Here is a 20,572-nt window from a genome sequence, read left to right on the forward strand (position 1 = left end):
AGATAAATGTCGATCTTAATTCGTGATCAGTAACAGTAAAATACTCCACTAAAGCTAGCAATTAAGGTCAGAAACTATAAAAAGCTCCTAATCTATGTATTATATATATATTTCGCCAACAAAGGCATCGTCAGTTAGAATTATGATATACTGGCGATGCTTTTGCTGACGAAATATATAGATAAATTTTAAGATCTGTTAAAAGTGTCTGACCCGAATTGCTAGGTTTGGCACAGTATTCTGATGTTTTTGTAACAAGGCACTATTTTATTTACTGGCCACGGGCTCTGATTAATCGACGTCCGATATCGGCGTTGTCAGCTGCGATTTCGATAAATCGCCAGAGTGTTTCGCCTGCCGATTCGCCGAAGCGATACGCGCGACTTTGAAGCTGTCGAAACTGGGCAATTAGGCCGAAGTACGGGAGACTGACAGTCTGTTCAACAGCAACAGGAGCAGCTAAGTGATTGGCCTTCCAGGAAAGCGTTAATTCTTCCCGAGTAGGCTGCTTTGAATGATGGCGCTATCGAGCCTTCTGTTAGCAAATAGGACAATACAACAAGCCTAACGTATAGTGGCTACCGGTAGCACGTTTAATCAGCGCGCGGGCGGTCCGAGGCGTCAGTCACCTGCCTTACGTCACAAGTTCAAGTGCACAAGTGTGCCTCTGTAATAGCCAGGTATGCCGTTCGATTGCCGCATCGAGATATAGGCTTGTGACCTCTGTAGAGCTCCAACCGTTGCCAGTTGTTTTTTGGGTTGGGAAGCGTACTCTTTGATAGATCATACGGAATTCATAAAACTTTAATTTTCTTTAGATGGCCATTAATTTATTTAAATGTTTGAGAAGAACTTTATCGCAGTATTGTTATTTGTGAAACATCTTTAATCCAACTCACTACAATTGCCCACATTAGGATATTTCTCTTTTTGAAAACTAAATGTTGGCTTTTAAAGTCGGTTAAAAGTCGTTAAATTCTAAGCAAACTACAAACACACAAAGAAAATGCCAAAAAAAAAAATAAATCTATGCCAAGGTTTTTGTTATAACATTCCAAGTCCCCACATCTAAGCATTTAGATCCAACGAATCTACTAATTTCAAGACACAAAACGTAGTTCACTTGAGTCGAACATCAGCAATGTCCAGCGCAGTATGCAATCGTTTATTAAGTGTGAACGGCGCATATGGGGCCGACATACGAATCCACGAGGTAAAGCAATAAATAACAGCCAAGAGTCGGGTGGTGACAATGGAAGTGGACGCCGGACCTTGACGTCGCACTGTACGTTGTGATCTCATGCTCTATGAATAGTCGGGCGGGTAAGAAGTCGCGCCCTCGAGTTAAAGCACTCGCTCGCAGCGCTCGCGCCGTCCGGCCGACTTCGGGGCCGCATAAAAGGGCGGGCAATCGCTCGCCAAGGCTATTCGCCGCCGCCGAGCCTAAGAGCAACATCACATAGCGTATAGTCATAGTCAGCTAAAAAAGTCTTAGTCGTTTTCGTCCTTAGCGGAAGAGTTCAACTCACTCATTTCATCTGTCAGCCAAATTGCCGGTTCTGTAGAGAATGACGGCCCTCCGAGCTTCAGCATTCGCCTTGGTGGCCCTTTGCCTAGCCGCTGCCGCTTCGACGGTCCGCGCAGGCAAACATAAGCACCGCTACACTACAGCTACCATCGCAATGACCGGGAATTGCCACGTCAATCTGCGAAGTAAGTGTTTGCTTTTTCTTCGAAGCTCGAAATGATCTGGAAATAGGCGAAAGGTAAAGGGCCTATCGGTTTGATTCGCTTGTCGCCTTGTATAGGCTAACGATATGAACTCCAAATGCCCAAATTGTATTTATTATTTCGTACTTTCTGAGGAGATGTTACGTTATCAGCTGGACTATGATAAGCTTTGATAGAGGCGCGACATGTAATTTCCGTTCGACTAAAAATGTTTTTAAGCAATTAAATTAAAATATTTTTGCCCGGTTCAAGGCACTTTTATTTTAGTTTTTTTAAGGTTATTGCAATTTGTGTAAATAGAAAATCGCTGTCCAACTTTTATAGTTTTAAACAATCGAGACTCAACACTGAAAAAATACTTAAACGCTTTAATAATACCAGACGTATACTCCGCGAGTTAAGGTTTCGCTGGCTGCCTATATGTTACTTTGCAAACCGCGACCGGCGGTCTTTGCAAGGCGAAGTGCAGAGCTAAGAACTTCTTCAATTACAAAGACAAACCTTCGCACAACTTTTACCCGGGCTCCAGTTCGCAAACCGACGTAAGCGTAGCTCAAATTCCTTTCGAGCGTCAACATTGTATTGCTGGCGGCCTCTACTGTTTCCAAAATTCCGCGCAAATTTCCCGGGTTCGCCTTGAATTACCGAACAGCCCGAAAACATCGTGCCACATTCGCCTTGGAGTATTTATTACGGCGTTGTCAATCATCCAATCGACGAGCCGCGGCCGACGTTAGCCGGAGATTGTCTAATGCAAACATCGAGATTCGGCGCTTACGGGCGATATTTGACCACTGTGGCGAAACGCTTCGTGCATCCAATTTTGCAGCTGCCCCCCGTTGACTGACAACCGGGTCAAATGGCGTTTTAAAAACAAGATCTTCGCGAAAGGGGTTTAAATGCTTTATGTTCTGTTTAATCGCCATGCGATATAGGAAGGGAAGAAATGCAGGCGGTATGTAAGCCCTTTTTTATATTTTAAATTACGCAAAAAACTATTCGCCCTAACAACTTGGTTTTTAATTGTTAATCCCAAAAGGCTAACAATTTCACAAGTGTTTATTTTACGACAATCGCGATTACTCGAAATATTTACCTTCAGCGACACGGAGGCGGGCGTGTGACGTATACGCTACGTAATGCCGACTGTCAATCAACGCCTGGCCAATGTCCAAACATGACGTAACCTTTGGGCGACAACGGCGGCCGAAAAAGTGACGCGGTCGCCTGTCGGATTAAGATGTCGCGAAAAGCTGCATGGTGTAATGCTTAGCTACGCGATTACGACCGCTCGGGGTGGGCGTGGTCTAAAGGCAGGCCGACACGCCCCTTTGAAATCTGTTGTAATTGCGCCCTTCGTGTCGCGAGCCCTTGCAAGAGCTGGCGGTCGACGTATTACCAGAGATTAAGATTCCGCGGCCGCGGTCACACCCGTCCAGTTTGAATAGCCCGCCTTAAGCCCTGTGTACTGTCAATAGCTTAGCTAAGCGCCCAGTAGCACTCATAGTGTTGCGGGTTTGATGCGGTTTGTAAACCGAGTGTTAGTCGCATTACACACACTAGTCGCATTACGTATATCGCTTCTTCGCCCGCCGCTACTTGCTAAACGTATTTTTCCCCAGCTAACTTGGCCCGTGCCAAGTTCCAGTAGTCGCCCAGTCGCATTCCAACCACTATTAGAGGCACGCCACAAGTGTGTACATGTAGGTGGCGGCATAATTGACAGCAGCAAGTAGCGATGTGACAGTTCTTGATCTTCCTCGCATGATCAGCTCAAGTGCTATATAGACAAGCAATTTGCGAGGTTATTAACTTAAATGTGTTTTTTTGCTTACTGCACAGTCCACGGTTTATAGATGCTCCGCCAAGGTCAATCATTGCGCAAGCTAAAAACCGGATCCCAACCTATTTATTGTTGGTCACACAGTTATCTTTTATTGCTGATTAGTACAGTATATAACTAAACCGTATGATTTTTAACTCCGTAAGCACCCAAATTCCTTGGCCCTTTATGTCAGTTTCTAACTCTAAGGTTTTTTTATGAAGGTGACAACATGATCCGACTGAAGAACGGTAAAAACATCTGCAGATACCGGGGAAAATACCACACACCTGGGGCCACCTGGTTTGACACTTCCCGATGTATGCAATGTATTTGTCTGGCACCGAACGGCATTCAATGCTGCAACATGTAAGTTCAAATTATGTTACGCGAAACGCGTGTTTATGCAAATAAAGCGTGCTTTATTTACTCAAATTATTTAAAAAAGCTTATTGTTGATTGATATTGGGTTAGGACAGCTGTAGCTATTTTTTCAATGCAACTGATCTTATGTTTACACTGTAGGCTTATTGAAAAGGTAGCCTACGGTAATTTACTGTTTATTCGAAATATGACTAGGCTATCGTTAAACCACAAAATTTATTTATACTACACAACACCTGTTGCCATACGAATCAAATTAACTCTTAGTCGCATTTCAAATTTACAAAAAAAATCACACAAATTTGCATTTCCGACAATAAAGGAGAAAAACTATTAGCGGTGTGTTGCGTTTTTTGATATTTTGTGCGCAGGCTGCCCAAATATAGCATACAGAGCCAACATAGATGTGGTACACACTTTTTAACCAGCGCTTGCTTATTTTGTCGTAGATTGTTGAAGCCGCTTAAGATGCCCAAACGTTGCGAGCTCGACCCGCACCCTAGATGGACCACGGTTCCTCTGCTGGCGTCCTGCATGGCTCCCATAGTAAGCACCAAGTCGCGAAAGCGAGTATGCAAGGACAGACGGTTAAACAACGCTCTGCGCCATACACGTTGGACTCCAGTATCGGGCCACCCTAACCAGCTTAGGGCTGTTAAAAGAAAAAGGGGCAATTTCTAATCCGGATCCGTTTTTTTACCTTCGTGTTCCGCTATTATTTTTTATTTATTGAGACTTCCGCCTGTTCGGCGGAAAATAACGCACAAACATAAGAAGCCTATATAGTTAACACCTGACCACGTAACGCACGCTTTGAAATACTCGAGACTTGTTCAGTATTGAAATCAGAACTTTTTCGTTTGTAGCCTACTCTTGTTTGTTCTTTTGATGCTATGCCTCGCCGTAATGCATAGCCTACATTCCCATTATCGCAACGTTTTACGTGATTTTGTTTTATTGATTTTCGCAAAGTTTTACTCTATTGCTTTTATGTCATAATCTTTATGTTAATGTTCCATTGCCTTTTCTATTGTCCCACTGTGAAATATGCTTTTCAATAAAAAAATCGTGACAAATTTACTTCGTTTGTTCTTAAAAATGGCTTGGAAGAACATTGCAAAAATTTAATATTTTGTATAAATGCAAAATGAATCGCAGGTTTGTTATATTTAATTTTTGTACTGCTTTGGATTATTGGGATACATAGGGGAACTCCCAAAAGTAAACAGTTGTTAATGGCAACCACAAGTACATTGTATTTAAAGAAACCTGGTTTAAAACTTTAAATATATAAATCAAGTATTTTTAACTTATACACTTAGAAGATACTTGCATAAATGTTAAATATTAAAAGGGCGTTGGTCTAGAATCCTAACACAATTATTAAATCAACGCACAATATTTGGGTTAGGGTGCGAGTTAGCGTTTGGGTGTGGGTGGGTCATGTACTATTATTAAATAATTAAAATAATAATACTTGACCGACCCACAGTAACCCAAAAACACCCTAACCCAAAACGCTAACCGGCACCCTAACACAATCAATGTGCGTTGTGGTGGGATTCTAGACCAGCACCATTTAAAGTGTTAATATTCAGTTTACACTGTAAACTTTACAGTCGACTAGTAAAGAGCCATAAAGATACAAGTAGACTGAGCCATCAATATCTTGACAGATTCATAAAAAAATATGCGAATACTAAGTTTACTTGAGTTGTTTAAAAATGATTAAATATTTTGAACTATTGCGAAGTAATAAATATTAAGCAGGGATATGTTTTTATGTAGTTTTTAATACAATTTATGGTAACATTAAAAAACTACACATCACAAATAAAAAATACATCCCAGTTTTTAAAAAAATTGTTTTTAAACAGAATTCATAAGTGTACCACATAAATATCTTTACATCGACAAATACAGACAAGTTTAACAAACAAATTAAAATTTCAATTCTATCATTTTAGACAAAAATACAAGCGTGTAAGTTTGGAATATTTTCTACCCACAAATGCACCTTCCCTAAAGATTGTGCGTTGTTTACTAATTGTTTGAATGCTGTGGTAAAATTTTAGACCAGCGTCTTTCTTTTTGTTTTATTTTGTAGATCAGCCATTTTTAACCATACCATGTAACGGGAATATTAAGAATTTGTTTCTGTGATGTTAAGATGCTGACTACCTAGTACCTACTGATCAAAAAAAGTCGACATGGCAGAACTCAAGATGCCAGTCCGTGTCCTGCAAAGCGGCAAGGTCTATCGGCAGATGTTCGATGCCGAAGTTCAACTCATGAAGTCGATTGAGGCCAGCAAAGTAAAGTCACTGCAAGTTACAGACAGTTTCCGACTGCCACCAGTCGATGGCGACAAACTGGAACATCAACCATCGGTTAGGGAAGGAACAGAGTCACATCTCACGGCAGCCAACATTCTCACAGAAAGACAGCGTAATTGGACCGGTGGCATGCCAAACGACTCTGTCACTGAAAACCCTGTTGTTTATAGGTAAATACTATGAGTTTCTTTATAATATGTTTATATTGTCTAAAGAGAGTTGGTTTGTCTGAACCTCACAAGTCTAAATCTATGATTTATTTTTCACTAAGAACTTTTTAAACTATTAGGAGGTAATGATAACATTTGTTTCAAAAGGTCAAGGCAATTTATTCTAGACTAACCTTTAGAGCAGGGGTAACCGAATTACCATTTGCAGGCTCGCTCCGGCCGTAGTATTGTTTCTACCTGCCCACTGCATATGTTTTTAACAAAGATAGAGTACAGTTAAAGTGTTATTAAATGCAACTTCAAACTAAATTTTAATGAATTATTAAACTAAACAGCAAGCATTAAAGCTCACTACAGTTTTGTTGCATATTTTTTTATCTTTCAATCTTTTAAAGATAATCGAGGTAATGGGGTTTGACACAAAAATCTATATCTTGTTCAAGATTCTACCCTTTTAGTTATCCAGGCCTTTGTGACAAACAAAAACAAAAATTTTGCTAACCCTTATTATTAAATAAAAAGTAATATAGTATTTTCACAGTTTTGACATTTTGTATTTAAATTAGGAAAAACATACAATAGTATAGATGTAACAGTTGAAAAAATAAAATAAACTAACACTACTCAGAAAAAATGTTTTGTATGACCACCAAATTTAGGAAATCCTGATTAATAGCAACATTAAATTTAAATATTCACACAATGTTACTCATTTCCATGTGAGCTATGTTACTTCTTTTTGAGCTTAACAGTTTAGTTTTTCTTTGGCCCATTATAAAATAATCTTGTTTACTCAAAGGCAACTAACAACAGAAGCTGTGGCAAGGACGCAAGAAAAAGAAACAGACATTGAGGCGCGTGAAGTCCGAGGCCTGCCCAACGTTATACAAGTTGTCAAAAGAGATTCTGATATTGTGCAGCGGATTGCTGAAAAGAGACGCATCAGGTAAAAATTGGGTAAAATAATTTATGTAAAAGTAATTGTATTGAAGCAAAACACTAGTTTTATGTTTTACATATTTTTGCTCTTATTATTTTAAGTTAATTTTAGTACAAGTGTGTTTCTTACAAAAATTACAACATTGGTTAATGTCAACTATTTTATGAATTAAGGGTGAATACTTTTATTCTTAATCTAATTTATACCAAGGACATTATTTTTATTTCACAACTTAAAAATTGAGTTTGATAACCAAAAAATGTTTTTGTGGAATTCAATCAATTCACTTTGTTAGGTATATTGAAAAACAATCATAATTTTTTTTATACCTCTATTGAACACTAAGCTTTGTATGTGTATTCACAACAGAATCTGGCCCTCCAACAGAACACATAATGCCGACGATAAAAAATATTTTTGTTCGGAGCGGTGCGCTTCTCAAGCTTCTATTGAACACTTTGAGTATTTTTCCCAGGCATGAAAACGTAATGGAGGAAATGCATAGAGATTTGTGTGTAATCAGCAACAGAGTTGAACCAAGACTGACTAGTATTGGGGAAAATATACAAAATCAACTCAAGGAAGACGACAATGAGATTCAATCTCTGTTCAGGTTTGATGAAATTAATGAGGACCATGAATTATAAAACTATTTGGCCAATAGTTCCATTAAGGTTTTAACTATTACTTTTTGATTTAACACTATTTAAACGTGTTTATTGTTTGTTATGTGGAATTAAACAACAAATTGGATATTGTTATTTTTCCTTTTCTCACTCAGAACACAAAAAGATTAAATTCTGAAAGCTAAACCGGACCCGAAATTACAATAAAATTATGATTTACATCCAAACTGACACTTGAGTTAGTAAGTAATTTGGCAATTTGTAATGATAAGTAAACTAACATAGAGAGCTGTTGAAAAAACGTTTGTAATGTTAGCATGTTTTTATTATGTATTTTTTTAATCATAAATGCAACATTTGCAGAAACAGAAAATCTTGTAGAAGCAAAGTCCTTTTTGATTTGTTACGAACGTTTTCATCCTTAGTTTCTTAATTGACAGTCTAAAAATTACTGCCAAATATAAAATGTCTAAAAACTGTCTTACTATTTTGCCCTCTTAAGTCTGAACCAAGGTTGTACTTTTTAGTGAAATTGAATCAGACGACGACTTAGTGAACTTTGCCTACGATCAATTGGAAAACTTTTGGCTCCGCGTTGAAGCGCATTCCGGTGTGAGGAGGATCTGGATCGGGAATGCGAGCGAGTGGCTCAACCAGGTCGAAGATGAACGACTTGATGCGGTGAGTGTAGAGTTACATATTGTACGTGCCAGCTACACGTGTTTTCCATCCTTCGTTTTTGTTGTTTTTCGCCAGCTGCGTTTTGACCCCTAACGTGTCGGTTAAGGTTTATATATCGCACTGTTGCCGGCCCCATCAACACCCACCTTAAGTAGTTTAAGTATTTTTTAAATTTATGGTTTGATTTTATGTGACACCCGAAATGTCGTTGTTTTATTTGCATGTTTGTTACACATCAACAGGTTTTTCAAGATAACGCATTAGTGAGCACTAAGCAATTTTAAGGAAACTAGTTTTTCTCAATATGTAAAATAACCGTATAGTGGTGAAACAAATTATAGGTCATAACCGACCAAAAACGGAACAATAAAATTTAATGCTTCGTCATTTTTTCTACCAGCTGCTCGATGTGATGTGATTTGGTTACAGTGCCTGTTGAACTATAACTAGTATGTTATCCTTAAAGGGCTTAAACGACCACCTAAAAAGGTATCGTGCATTTGGAAACCTGATTCAAAATGTAATTCAACCCGCATAACTCTGACGTGTGTTTAAACCTCACGTTTTATGATTAAGCCTTTTTCTTGCGATGGGCATATTATAGACGCCTTGTAATCCTACACCGTGAAATATTATTTACTGACGTCATCCCAAGTACATGTTCTTCGTTGAAACACGATATTTGTTAAGGCTAGGCCAACTTACGTGACTGCTAAAAATGCCGTGTCTCAGTTTAAAGCCAATATTCTCTGTGCCATAAATGCGCGGCTATGGATGGATAAGCGCACTTAATCATGATGCTTTTAAAAAGGAAATTTACATCGACCAGAAGCGAAATAGGGAAAAATTGCATTCTGTAAAAAGCCAAGGGAACCTGTCCATTTTAACCGCACAGCTGCACACACATTAGGGTGGGACTAACCCCAATAAAAAATCCTAATGGCTCCCATAAGTGAGAAAACGTAGATCACGAAAAAGACGTTTTGGTCGTAATTGGACCAACGACAGTGGTTAGAATGGGTGAGGTTGATGCCAAGCGTTCAAGCTTGTAAACGCTAGGTGCGCTTAACTCAGGACGTTAAGTCGTGAAATTTGAAGAACAGTGTAATGCTCTATAAAGCTGTGCAACCTTTTTTTATGCTAAGCTTTGCGTCTCAACTTACCCAGATTCTGGTCATTTTGTGGCAATATACGTTTGCGTGAGATTTGATTACGTCCTTGACTATAGTCTTGATATAGTTAAACATAAAACGATAATTATGAGATGAACGGTGTCATGAGACGTTTCCTTATACACTTGAAACCAGCCGAGTAATGCAAAAACGAGAACTGGTGGCTTACTAAACTGCAGTCAATGACTTAATGACAAGTCGATGATGACTTAAGTGCACTTAAGTCACTTGGAATTGATTTGCTCAAATTATGACTTGACTTGTTATTTATTCGAAAAATACTTAAATTTGACTTAAGTTTTTTTACAAACGATTTGACTTAAACTTATTTTTTTTAAATAGCTTGGCCTTACAACACTGCTAAATTGTCTACATGCCGAAAAAATACCCAAACAATTACTTTTAGAAGTTAGTTTTCTGCTCTAAATAGGACAAATCCATGTTTTGCAGATATCAAGCGTTTTGCGCAAGTACACCTCGGCGCTGGAGAAGGTTGCCAGTCTGCCGAAGTCTGACATCCACCGTCTGATCGAGAAAGAAGCGATGATGATCAACCAGAGTATTCTGGCAAACAGGTGTGTTTATGTGCGTTTATCAAGGGAGAATTGGCATGACAGCCAGGACACAATACGTATACCTATGACACGTTTTTGCTCTTAAAATATTTCACCTAGAATGCGTAAAGTGCCCAAACCAAAATCCTCTGAAAACAGAACTTACACAAGCACAAGGACTAGCCGAGGTCTATTTTGTAAGAAGGAGTTATGGTTTGCCAATTCGACCGGTAAAGTGGCAAAAATAATTACCCATCTATCTTGAACATGTTCTCCTCGGGCACAGGTTGCCCAATGCCCATAGTATACCGGGTGCCTTAGAGAAGGGGGTTACATTAAACAGTCGGCCTTATCAGGATTATAGATTGTCATACAAACAAGGCTAGAAAAATCTCTCCAGCGGTTAGGTTCAGACTCACAATCTGGGCCATACAGGTTATATGTATTTCGTGGTTCTATAGGTTGCCCATAGGTAATAAATATATGAAAATGAAAATATCACAATAGAAGCCTAATTAAACTACTTAACTCCTCTTAATTTACTGTTACCGAAAATGGCGTTCAGGCCAGGTGAAGACAGGCTTCGAACTAAATTTCGACCTGTTCTATTTAGATATGTTTATATAGCTCGGGGAATACCCGGGGTCGTGTACTCTGCGTCCTGTCTCCATAAGAAACCGCCGTGTTTTGTCCGGTTGACATCCAAATATATCGCGAAACAATACACGCGCGAAATAAACGGCTAGAAACGCGAAAAACAAACCGGAAAACAGCGGCGACCCCAGCGTTGAACCCTGAGCGGTGGTGTGCCATTTACAGCCTTGAAATACTCGCCTAAGATCTCCTAATCCCGGGAATTGTGCGCCTAAACTCATAAGCGCCGGCGGATTTGCGTCGCTGACGTTAATCGATGCTCGAACGGCGGCTGCGAACTGTTGCTTACAGGGCGCAAGCGGAACTAATTGACGTGCTAATTGACAGAGACGCTTTTTCGAGTTGCGAAGGCCGCCCGAACGCTGCCGGAACTCATCCTGTTTTTGTATGTGCAAAAAATAATTCTTGCGCCCCCGTATACGTAGAGGTTAAGGCAGAAATGTGCCGTGTCGAGATATATGTCGTACACACGTGCAGTACTGGGCGGCTAAAACGTAACTATTTTTCTGAGTTTAAAATTGCCCTTATTGTGTGAGCTAGTTTTTACCCACCGTCTTTACTATTTTAATTCCCCTGGAAAAGTAGTTCGATTGCGAATACATATATTAGGTGCCTTTATTACCGAATTTATTCACACATCAAGGGTAATTTACCGAATTTCTTTCAGCCTATTTTGAACTTATACAAACAATCGCCATGGCTTGACGAAACTTAAGTTCGGTAAGATTTGAGCTCACGACCTCCAATATACTGGAACGGTCGCACTACAAACTAACATACGCAGGATTAACGTTAAAATCACTAAAAAAACAATCATTTCACCAGTTGTCTCTTATTTATACATGTTAGTTCGGTGATGGGATCAAATTTTGAACCCATGCCGAAATAAAGAATATTATTTACCCTGGTATGGCAAACGGGTGATATTAACTGGTGAAAAAGTGTTTAGATATCACCCACTTTTAATTAATTTAGACTTTCCACAAAACTTTGCGTTTGACGAAGATAAACAGAAAAAAGTACGATTCTGCTTTTCACGCTTTGTTGTTTAAGTGGCGCACAACTTTTTCAGGCCTGAGTTTTGCGAAGATGTTGCTATTTTCTTATCGCCAGTTAGAAAATACAATTTACACATTGGAGTATAATGGTTGGAGTTTTTTGTTAGACGTATTAAGAATATCAAAGCCTATATAGAAGTAGGTGATTCAATCAGTGCCTTGTCACCATGCTGAAATTGAATCAAGAGATATTCGAAACCTTCAAAATACAACCTACTTCTATATGGTATTTGATATTCTTACTTCAATCTATGCAGATGTACCGCCTTATTTAAAATATATGTAGACCACTCGCGACCTCCTAAACCAGTGATTCCAAAACTGTGTGCTGCGGCACACTGGTGTGCCTCGAGAGATTGTCAAGTGTGCCGCGAAACTTTCTGTAATTTCGGAAATGAGAGTATTTGTATTACCAACAGGCATACACCCAAGCATTTTAGACTTTATACGCAATATTCATTTTAAATTAATAATATTGAGGCATATACAAATAGTTTGTCGTGTGTTAAGGGCGATTGTAAAATCACTATATTATTGTTCTGTTAAAAGTGTGCTGCGACATATTTAAGATTTTTATAGTGTGCCGCGGCGTTTGGCAATCACTGTCCTAAACGCTTGCCACACAACCACTGCAGCGACGTGACCTTTAGTTTGGGAGGCTCTGGTTTAAATATGTTTGTTTTGTAGTCAAAAGAACTGTTGCCGTTGTAACATTTATCATGCAATATTACTCGATATAGCCTATTTTGACGTCATTATACACGTGACCGTTGTTCACTGACGCGTGACCAAAACGCCGAACTATGCGCTTTGAGCGTTTCGCATTGGATGATGCATGTTACTGAATACGTCTTACTGATAGCGGTCTGAATCACCGCTTCGTTATATCGCGTGTTTCTGAGATTTGTGAATATACTCAACGGGCAATTATCTACTGAGTGGATTGACTTTGCCTAGAGTTCAAGAAGTTAAGGACAGGTTTTTTAGCGGCCTGTTCCTTTGGAGTCAGATTAAAAACTTGTAAGGGACTTAGGCAGCGGTCCGCTCGCGTCTACAGGGCCAGCGCCCTCTTACCCCTAATTACAGACCTCGATTCGCTATAGTCATTGACTGGTATGTTTCCCTGTCGAGCTCAATTGTATTTTTTGTTGATGTTTGCGATTTCCAGACGAGCGTACGCCAAGCTGGAAACCAACCTGCTCGAGTGCGACATCGAGCGGGAAATGAGTCAGCATATGACGTGGACCGAACGAGTAAAGGATTGGAGGAAACTCAACGCCGAAATTGCGGTTCAGCAGTTTACGTAAGACCACTAGTATTTTTAACCGGTTTTAAGGGAAACGCTGAACATCCAGTTGTATTTCAGACATGACTTTCGTTATAGTTTCCACCAGGCAATTAGGATAGTAATTAATTGTTATTTGTGATGTACCTTTAACATGTCATATTACTCTACACGTTTCTCCATGCTTTTGCTGGCTCCATAAAAATGCTTTTGTACTTTGATCAATGCAGCCCAATTCGTAAATGATAAGGTAATTTAAGTGAAGACAATTTTTTGAGCAAGTAAATGATTGGCCTGGTAAAGATGCATCAACGCCTTTCGACGCAGCAAGCCGAACCCAAATTAATTTGCCAGTTTTCACGAAACAAGAGCTTTAAACCGCGACATCTTAAAATGGCAAAAACGTGCCTTGTAATCTAAAAAAAGTAGACCCGGTCACTAGTGTTTCACAGTGTTTTACAAAGGCACTTTCTCAATTCAGAGTATTTACACACTAAAGTCGGGCATTTCCCGTTGTTCTGTTTACATTATTGTCATGTACGAATGTGTACAAGCGTATTTTCTTGCCAAGTTGGGTACAACTGTGTTTCATGGTCCTAGTTACCGTACTAGTTTCTATCAGTTTATCGCGAATGCGACAAAATACGCACTAGATTGGGTGTGGTTTATGTTTAACAAAATAAAATGTTATTTAGAATGAACAGTAGCCCTATGGACATTATTGTATTTGGAGTCCTAAACTCATAAGACCCTTTTTCCCTTTTAATTAACTGAAAAATAAACAAAAAAATAGCTCAGTTTGTGGCTACCCTATAGCTTATGTTTTTGGAAAAATACCGTCGCAAAGGTGCTCTCTAAAATCATATAAAAAAGCACAAGTTTAAGCTTATTCAATGAAACATTCACACATATGTGTGTTAATAGCTAAGATCTGGCCCTTCGAAGCTCCTTTTTGACCAACGACTACGGCTTACGTATAATTAGTACACCGAAAGCCATCGCAGATTCACCGAATCTGTTGATCTATGATGCAAGCAGAGCAGACTAGAAAAACAACTAGCCTGCAGTGAGGTTCGAACTCACGACCTCCGGTCAAGCCGGGACCGTCGCTCTACCAACTAAGCTATGCAGGCTCAGAAGGGAACGAGTCGAGAAACAACAAATACTCCAATGCTTGCTCAATCTGTTAGTACAAGCAACTTCATATTGAAGGGGATTCACAGTACCATATCAACTTTAAGCTTAAGTGGATTATAATTGAAATAACATATGCCCGTGGCCCACGAAAGAATGCTCTGTGACCCTCCATGGGGTGCCACCGTTAGGAAAACCTGGTGTACACCATTTAATCTGTTATGATTTAGTGGCCCCGCGCCTAATTTGTTGCCGGTTTTGCAGTGACTTTATGTCATCTGAGGAGATCCTTGAGCCTCCCGACGTGAAAGAAGTCACCGATGCTTTAATCAACGAACAGAAAAATCTCGCCGAACAACGCAGAGAGATACTGGAGCAACTCATGGAACTAAAGGTAAACGCTTGATGATCGGAAGTTGCTCTAACCGCTACTGGGTTGTGATAAAAAGTTGAACAAACAGCAAATTAAAATTCAGGATATTGCGTGAGCTTTTTCTAAACAGGTAAACAATAAACCTAAAACTAGGATCAGACATTTTTTAAAGGAATATATATTTCAGGCATTTTTTAGGAATATATATTGTTTATTATTGTGCTATGTATTTGTATTTTACCTAACTTAAAGGAACTGACGATATCAGTATAGGCGAAAGATTAACTCGAAACGTTTACACCAAGCTACTAACTCCTATGTGTCAGCGATTTATGTTTTTTTTTCGCCATAGAACTTTATTTAATTCACTCGCGAAAAGTTATTCACGTTTATATCGACATTCATTTATACGCGTCCCACGTACCAACATAAATATGGCCGAATTCAACGTGTTCCGCGTGAAAGGCGACATGACATGTAACTTGAGTCTGCTCTTACAGAAACTTGCCAATCTTATTAAAATCAATGTTTTCCCGCAAATATCTTTAAACAACATCTGTATTTAAATTCACACTGTATATATGAGTACTAGCATTGTTGTCGCCTGATGCCACTCATGTAGATAAATTTGACTTTGTATTTTTACATCGGCCAACTTGTCCATAAAATACCACCGGATGTTTCTTAAAAATACATTCTGCCCGTTACCTTACGTTAGGCGGGAGTCGAACTCACGACCCTTTGCCCTTTCACGCCAAGCGCAAGTTTACGTCACGTTTTGTCGGGGTCGACGAAAAGGTTACCGACTAACTGCTGGCCAAACCCTAAAAATTCGACACGTAAACAAACACAGGCCGCGGCCCAGTGGAGACAACGCTGAGTCAAGCTCAAGCTGAACTATTGTGTGGGCGTTACGTACCGCACCCGCCCCAAACAAATCGCCTTGTTGTGGTTTTGGGCTGGAGACCGTCGCCGTAAACTATGCCAGTGTGTAATTCGTCATTAAGCTTTTTTGCGTCGCTCACAATTCTGGCTGACGCGTCATGTTTAGTGTTCGATAAGCGTGAAGCTATCTCGTTCGGGACAATAGCGCACTTTGTCGTTTCGATTTCAATCTCGATGATTTCGAGGCTAAAGGTTCACACGTACGCCTGGTCGTTTTAAAAATAACCTCGCAGAACAGTCGCCCCAAGCAAAAGGTTTGAAATTGCGTGTGCGATATCTTGCATAGGTATCATATTCTAAATGCGATAATGCTGTTTTTTTACCATTGCTTTGAAACCAATTTTTTCAATACGGTTACTGTATGTCATTTCCAGGGTTTGCTCAGACGCCCGATAGAAGGCTAAAAATAGATTTTACCCATTCCTGTTTATCCGCCCTTAAAGTCGCCTGATTCACATCCGTTTGTTTATAAGTTGATCCAAAAATATCGGGTCAAGCAGACGTGCGGTTCAGGTTAACTGCAACTGCCAGGCCTTAAAATTACCGCGAAAACGTCATTAGCATTTGGCGTGCCCCTAATGATTACAATTCGTCTTCCTGTCTCTAAGGTACCCGTAAAAGGGCACTGTTTTGGTTTGGGATTACCGTGTAAAAACATTCAGTAGATTAGGCGTGGAATTGAACAAAGGCCGTTACATATATATAACGAACGATCGATGTTTTGTGTTTTTGTTTGCAAATTAAACTCGATTATAACTGCTTTTTAAAGACCTTTTCACCCAAAACATGGGATTACGCGGTTATGTGTTTTACATCTGTCTTGTTGACAGCCTGCTGGTTAAACATAAACGTACTTTTATCTATGCCTGGAAATAGAACGTTTATTATTTTCGAACTGTCTTAATTTAGTTCAACTAACCATAATGCCCAAAAGGTTCGAGTCGAAGTTATAAATCATTCAACCAGAGTCTAGACTCAAGATTCGAAGCCTTTCGTACTTACTAGATCCCATCGCTTATTCTCATTCTGTTACATTCGAATTTTACGTGTAAAAACAGTGGCCGAGCATTGGATTTTACACCAGTTGTCCAAATGTTTCTTAAAGGAATGGTGACACGTGGTATCTAAGTTTAAAAAAGCTTCTTTAGGATCCGAGTACTTTATAAACTGCGTAAAACGTATTTTAAATCAAGGCTTTCTGGACTTTTCAGGATATGACCCCTTTTATTTTATTAACACTTTACACGACCAACGTTTGACAATAATAGAAGAACACTTTTTTCTGCACACAATTGTTGAAAAAATCTGCAGGTCAATTGGGGGACTGTGTTTTGTATTAGTTTGAATTTCTCTTTTAACAGTGATTAAAAATTTAACTTATTTAGATACTACACAAAGATACTACAAAATCCCATGTAGTTTTGCGATTGCCACCCACAGTTTGCAGGGAAAGCAACAAAAGTTTCATATATAATATATTAATGCAGGACGAAAGGTCTTACACTTGACTTTGAATTTTTTGGCCTAATCGATGAGCGTAGCGTAGTTTTTTTCACTGCCCTTTTAAAATCCTCGTAATTACGACAAGATTTATTAAAATAAACACAGGCGGACCCATACTTTCGGACGTGTAAGTGTGTGTATATCGCATACATCGCATAGCTAAAGAGCAAATAATAAAAAGGGGGACACTGGTGGCTTCAAGGATAAACTTAAAAGAAAACATTGCTTTGACCCGTTTAGAATGAAGTATTATTTTTGGCCACAGATGTTTTATAAAGTGTTTCTTACACCAGCAGCTATTTAATCGTGCCGTGTTATTTCAGCCTCCCTCGTCCACCAAACCTTCGGTGTACAAGTGGAACACGGCGCTGAGCAAGGCCAACGAGGACCTCGACAAACTCCACATCCGACTGGTTCGCGTCTTGCACGAGAAGTACGAGACCACCTGTCAGCTCTGCTTGTCAGAAATCGAGAAGTACAAGGTGATTTATAACTGTTCCTATCAGTGTTGTAATGATTCAAGTCAATGGCTTGAATTAAGTGCACATTTTCGAATGGCTTGACTGTACTTAAGTCTTTTGGATAAATGACTTGACTTGACCTCGTTGAACAAATCACTCATGTTGAATTGAAGGGTTTTCATTAAGCAGTCCGTTATAAAATTGGGCGTTTTGTGTTATTTTTTAGTCGAGTTACTGGTCATAATTGGACGAGCTTACCAATTTTAATAGAACGTAAATTTGTATTTTAAAACAAGGAGTTGCCTTGGAATTGACTTGCTCTATTTACGACATAAGCCTTGACTTATTATTTATTCGAAAAGACTTGACTTGGACTTGAGTTCTTTAAAAAATGACTTAAATTGGACTTAAGTCATTTCTAAATGACTTGTTTACAGCACTGGCAGGTATAGGTGAAACATGGCAAGGATCAGTGCGGGTTAACCGAACGCCTGTTATCCTCCGGAAAGCCAAATCGATCGGCCTTCGAAGGTGTTTAGTGTGAGTGATTAGGCGTGGAATAATGCGACTTTTGTAGTAGCTTTTTTGAGTTGTGATGTATAGTTAGTCATTATGTCAGAACAGGTGAGCGCCAATGTACGACAGTTCGCACAGGCTGTTTCATTTGTTTAACTTTGCACCGATCCGATAAAAATTATTTTTGTCTCTTTTTTTTGTCCTTTTTTACTACGTTGACCTTGTAAAGATTTATAAGCATCATTTGGGTTTAGCTTTCATGCTGTATCGGTCAATGAATTTCACTAAACATGTAAATTATCATACATCAACCTAATATAGACTTCCTACATTTTTAGTATGCGACCTCGTTTAATTTATAAAACCTTTCGCGACATTTCACATTTGACGGTGGAAACGACCATTTCTCGGTGTAGGAGCGATTTTTTTAGGTATCGAGTTTTGTCTCGATTTTGACGTTTACATATCGAGAGTAAAACATGCAATGTTTGGTTTAGGGCTCTCAGACTGGGGTACGCGAGAAAGTACATTTTATTGGAACTGCATTTTCCGCAAGAGTGATTTCAAAAATCCTTGCTGTTTATTTGACTAGCTTGAAAAAAGTTTAGGCTTACAAAGTGCAAGGTTTAAGATTATACCTCCGTGCTACGCATGCTAATGGCTTGATGCTAATCCACAAATGAATGGCACATCCACAAATGAATGGCATTATAATGCTATCTTAAGTATTAATCTAATAAATCTTACCACCATAACCAACATTTTGATTTCACACGATTTTCTTGCCCTTATTGTCATTATGGTCTGTTTTGTAACAAAATCTTTACATTGCTTTGTAAAGTAACTGGCCCCAGCTTACTAGAGTGACCTAAATAAAAAATTTAGTTATGTATAGTCACACTACAGTGAATTAAGCCACGGATTACACTTATGCTAATTGGCCAAAGATTTATTTTGGACTAAAGTTTATCCTTTTATCAAGGATAGACCAAGGTACGGTTTCCAACCCTAAAAACTCGTGTTTTGTGTTTTTAATTCTATATTTATAAGGGATAAATCGAAAGTGTATGTAGCTAAAAACAGTTTGAGAATCCCTGGTTTATGATATAGGACTTAAGTGTGCGCTTACTCTCGGTACCCAGTATAATATGAGACTGCATCACTTAACCTCGCACCTGTTTTGCCTGCGCGCAGCAAAACCTGCTTTTGTCGAACGTGTGCGACGAGGATGACATGCGTAGGATCGTCAACGACCACCTTCTTCCAATGGTTGGCAGCAGGCTTAGAACCTTCGAGAAGAAACTAGAAGAAATGGACGTAAGTTGAGATGGACGTTATAGAATTATTTTTAAAACAATATATATTTAGGCATTTGTCTAGGAAACTTACAAAAAATGTCTGATTAGGTTTTCATATTCCTATTTCCAACAACAGATATATTTTTGTGAATTTGCAGCAAGTGCTCGAGGAGCTGGCGAGCCGCACGGAGCGCCAACTGACCCGGATCTTCAAGTTCGCCCAGGGAGCCGCTCACCTCTGGGACGTGCACGAGATTGGACTCGCCAGACAGGAACGCATGCTCGAGGTAAGTTGCACGTTGGAGCATAGTGGTTGGACTTTGTAGTTAGAGGTTTTATTAAGGTTGAAGATTGTAGTAAGACGTAGTACAAATATCAAAGCCCATACAGAAGTAGGAAGCATTTTGAACGTTTAGAATAACTGTTTATTCATTTTCAACATGTAGAAAAAAGGTTTTTGTCTGTTTTGTTCCGCTGTGTTAGTTTTTTATGGCGAAGTATAACTCAATTAGGATGGTTACAAAAAATATTGTATTAATTGTCATATTTTTCTAATGTATTTTGGCAAAAACTATTACCCATATAATCTTTGGTCAAAAAGCAGCTTCAAAAGTTCTAGATCACGGTTGATAAGAACATGTGTGTGTGCGCACGTGTGTGTGTGTGTGTGTGTATGTGTATCTTTACCCTAATTTTACTTTTTACTTTCCTTAGAACGAGCTGGAAAACGCTCGTCATGAGCACGACACCGACAACCAAGAACGGGAATCGAAGCTGGACATTCTGCTCGATCGACTACGACAGGAAAGCACGGACGAAGCGCTTAGCGACTGCCTCGACCAGTGCCTCGAGATGCTAGCACACATCAAGCTGGGGTGCGTTTCAGTTTGCTCCGTTACATTTTATTTCAGTTCAAAGGTGTTGATGTT

The 20,572-nt window shown here is 39.3% G+C and overlaps 2 protein-coding genes across 2 annotated transcripts in view; both read left to right on the forward strand.

The window, feature by feature from the left end:
* The first annotated feature begins 1,568 nt into the window (after positions 1–1,568).
* LOC146133478 (uncharacterized) lies at positions 1,569–4,741 on the forward strand. Its single transcript, XM_083397757.1, has 3 exons — positions 1,569–1,713; positions 3,778–3,922; positions 4,387–4,741. The coding sequence occupies exons 1-3, from the start codon at positions 1,569–1,571 to the stop codon at positions 4,616–4,618; spliced, it is 522 nt and encodes a 173-aa protein (XP_083253883.1). The 3' UTR covers positions 4,619–4,741.
* Positions 4,742–6,054: 1,313 nt separating this feature from the next.
* LOC146133479 (coiled-coil domain-containing protein 180-like) overlaps positions 6,055–20,572 on the forward strand; it is a 32,335-nt gene continuing 17,817 nt past the window's right edge. Inside the window, exons 1-11 of the mRNA XM_083396724.1 lie at positions 6,055–6,443; positions 7,243–7,389; positions 7,859–7,996; positions 8,537–8,690; positions 10,313–10,437; positions 13,297–13,431; positions 14,812–14,941; positions 17,692–17,850; positions 19,540–19,662; positions 19,802–19,930; positions 20,358–20,518. Of these exons, the coding sequence (XP_083252850.1) occupies positions 6,148–6,443; positions 7,243–7,389; positions 7,859–7,996; positions 8,537–8,690; positions 10,313–10,437; positions 13,297–13,431; positions 14,812–14,941; positions 17,692–17,850; positions 19,540–19,662; positions 19,802–19,930; positions 20,358–20,518 (1,697 nt within the window). The 5' untranslated portion in view covers positions 6,055–6,147. The remainder of the gene's footprint in view (positions 6,444–7,242; positions 7,390–7,858; positions 7,997–8,536; positions 8,691–10,312; positions 10,438–13,296; positions 13,432–14,811; positions 14,942–17,691; positions 17,851–19,539; positions 19,663–19,801; positions 19,931–20,357; positions 20,519–20,572) is intronic.

This window comes from Ascidiella aspersa, chromosome 9, assembly GCF_963924565.1.
Source record: "Ascidiella aspersa chromosome 9, kaAscAspe10.2, whole genome shotgun sequence".
Lineage (NCBI taxonomy): Eukaryota > Metazoa > Chordata > Ascidiacea > Phlebobranchia > Ascidiidae > Ascidiella > Ascidiella aspersa.

Excerpts from the sequence above, each read along its gene's own strand:
- LOC146133478 (XM_083397757.1), top strand. The coding sequence starts at position 1,569 with ATGACGGCCCTCCGAGCTTCAGCATTCGCCTTGGTGGCCCTTTGCCTA. Across the intron at positions 1,714-3,777 it reads TTGCCACGTCAATCTGCGAA|GTGACAACATGATCCGACTG; the intron begins GTAAGTGTTTGC and ends TTTTTTATGAAG. Across the intron at positions 3,923-4,386 it reads GGCATTCAATGCTGCAACAT|ATTGTTGAAGCCGCTTAAGA; the intron begins GTAAGTTCAAAT and ends ATTTTGTCGTAG.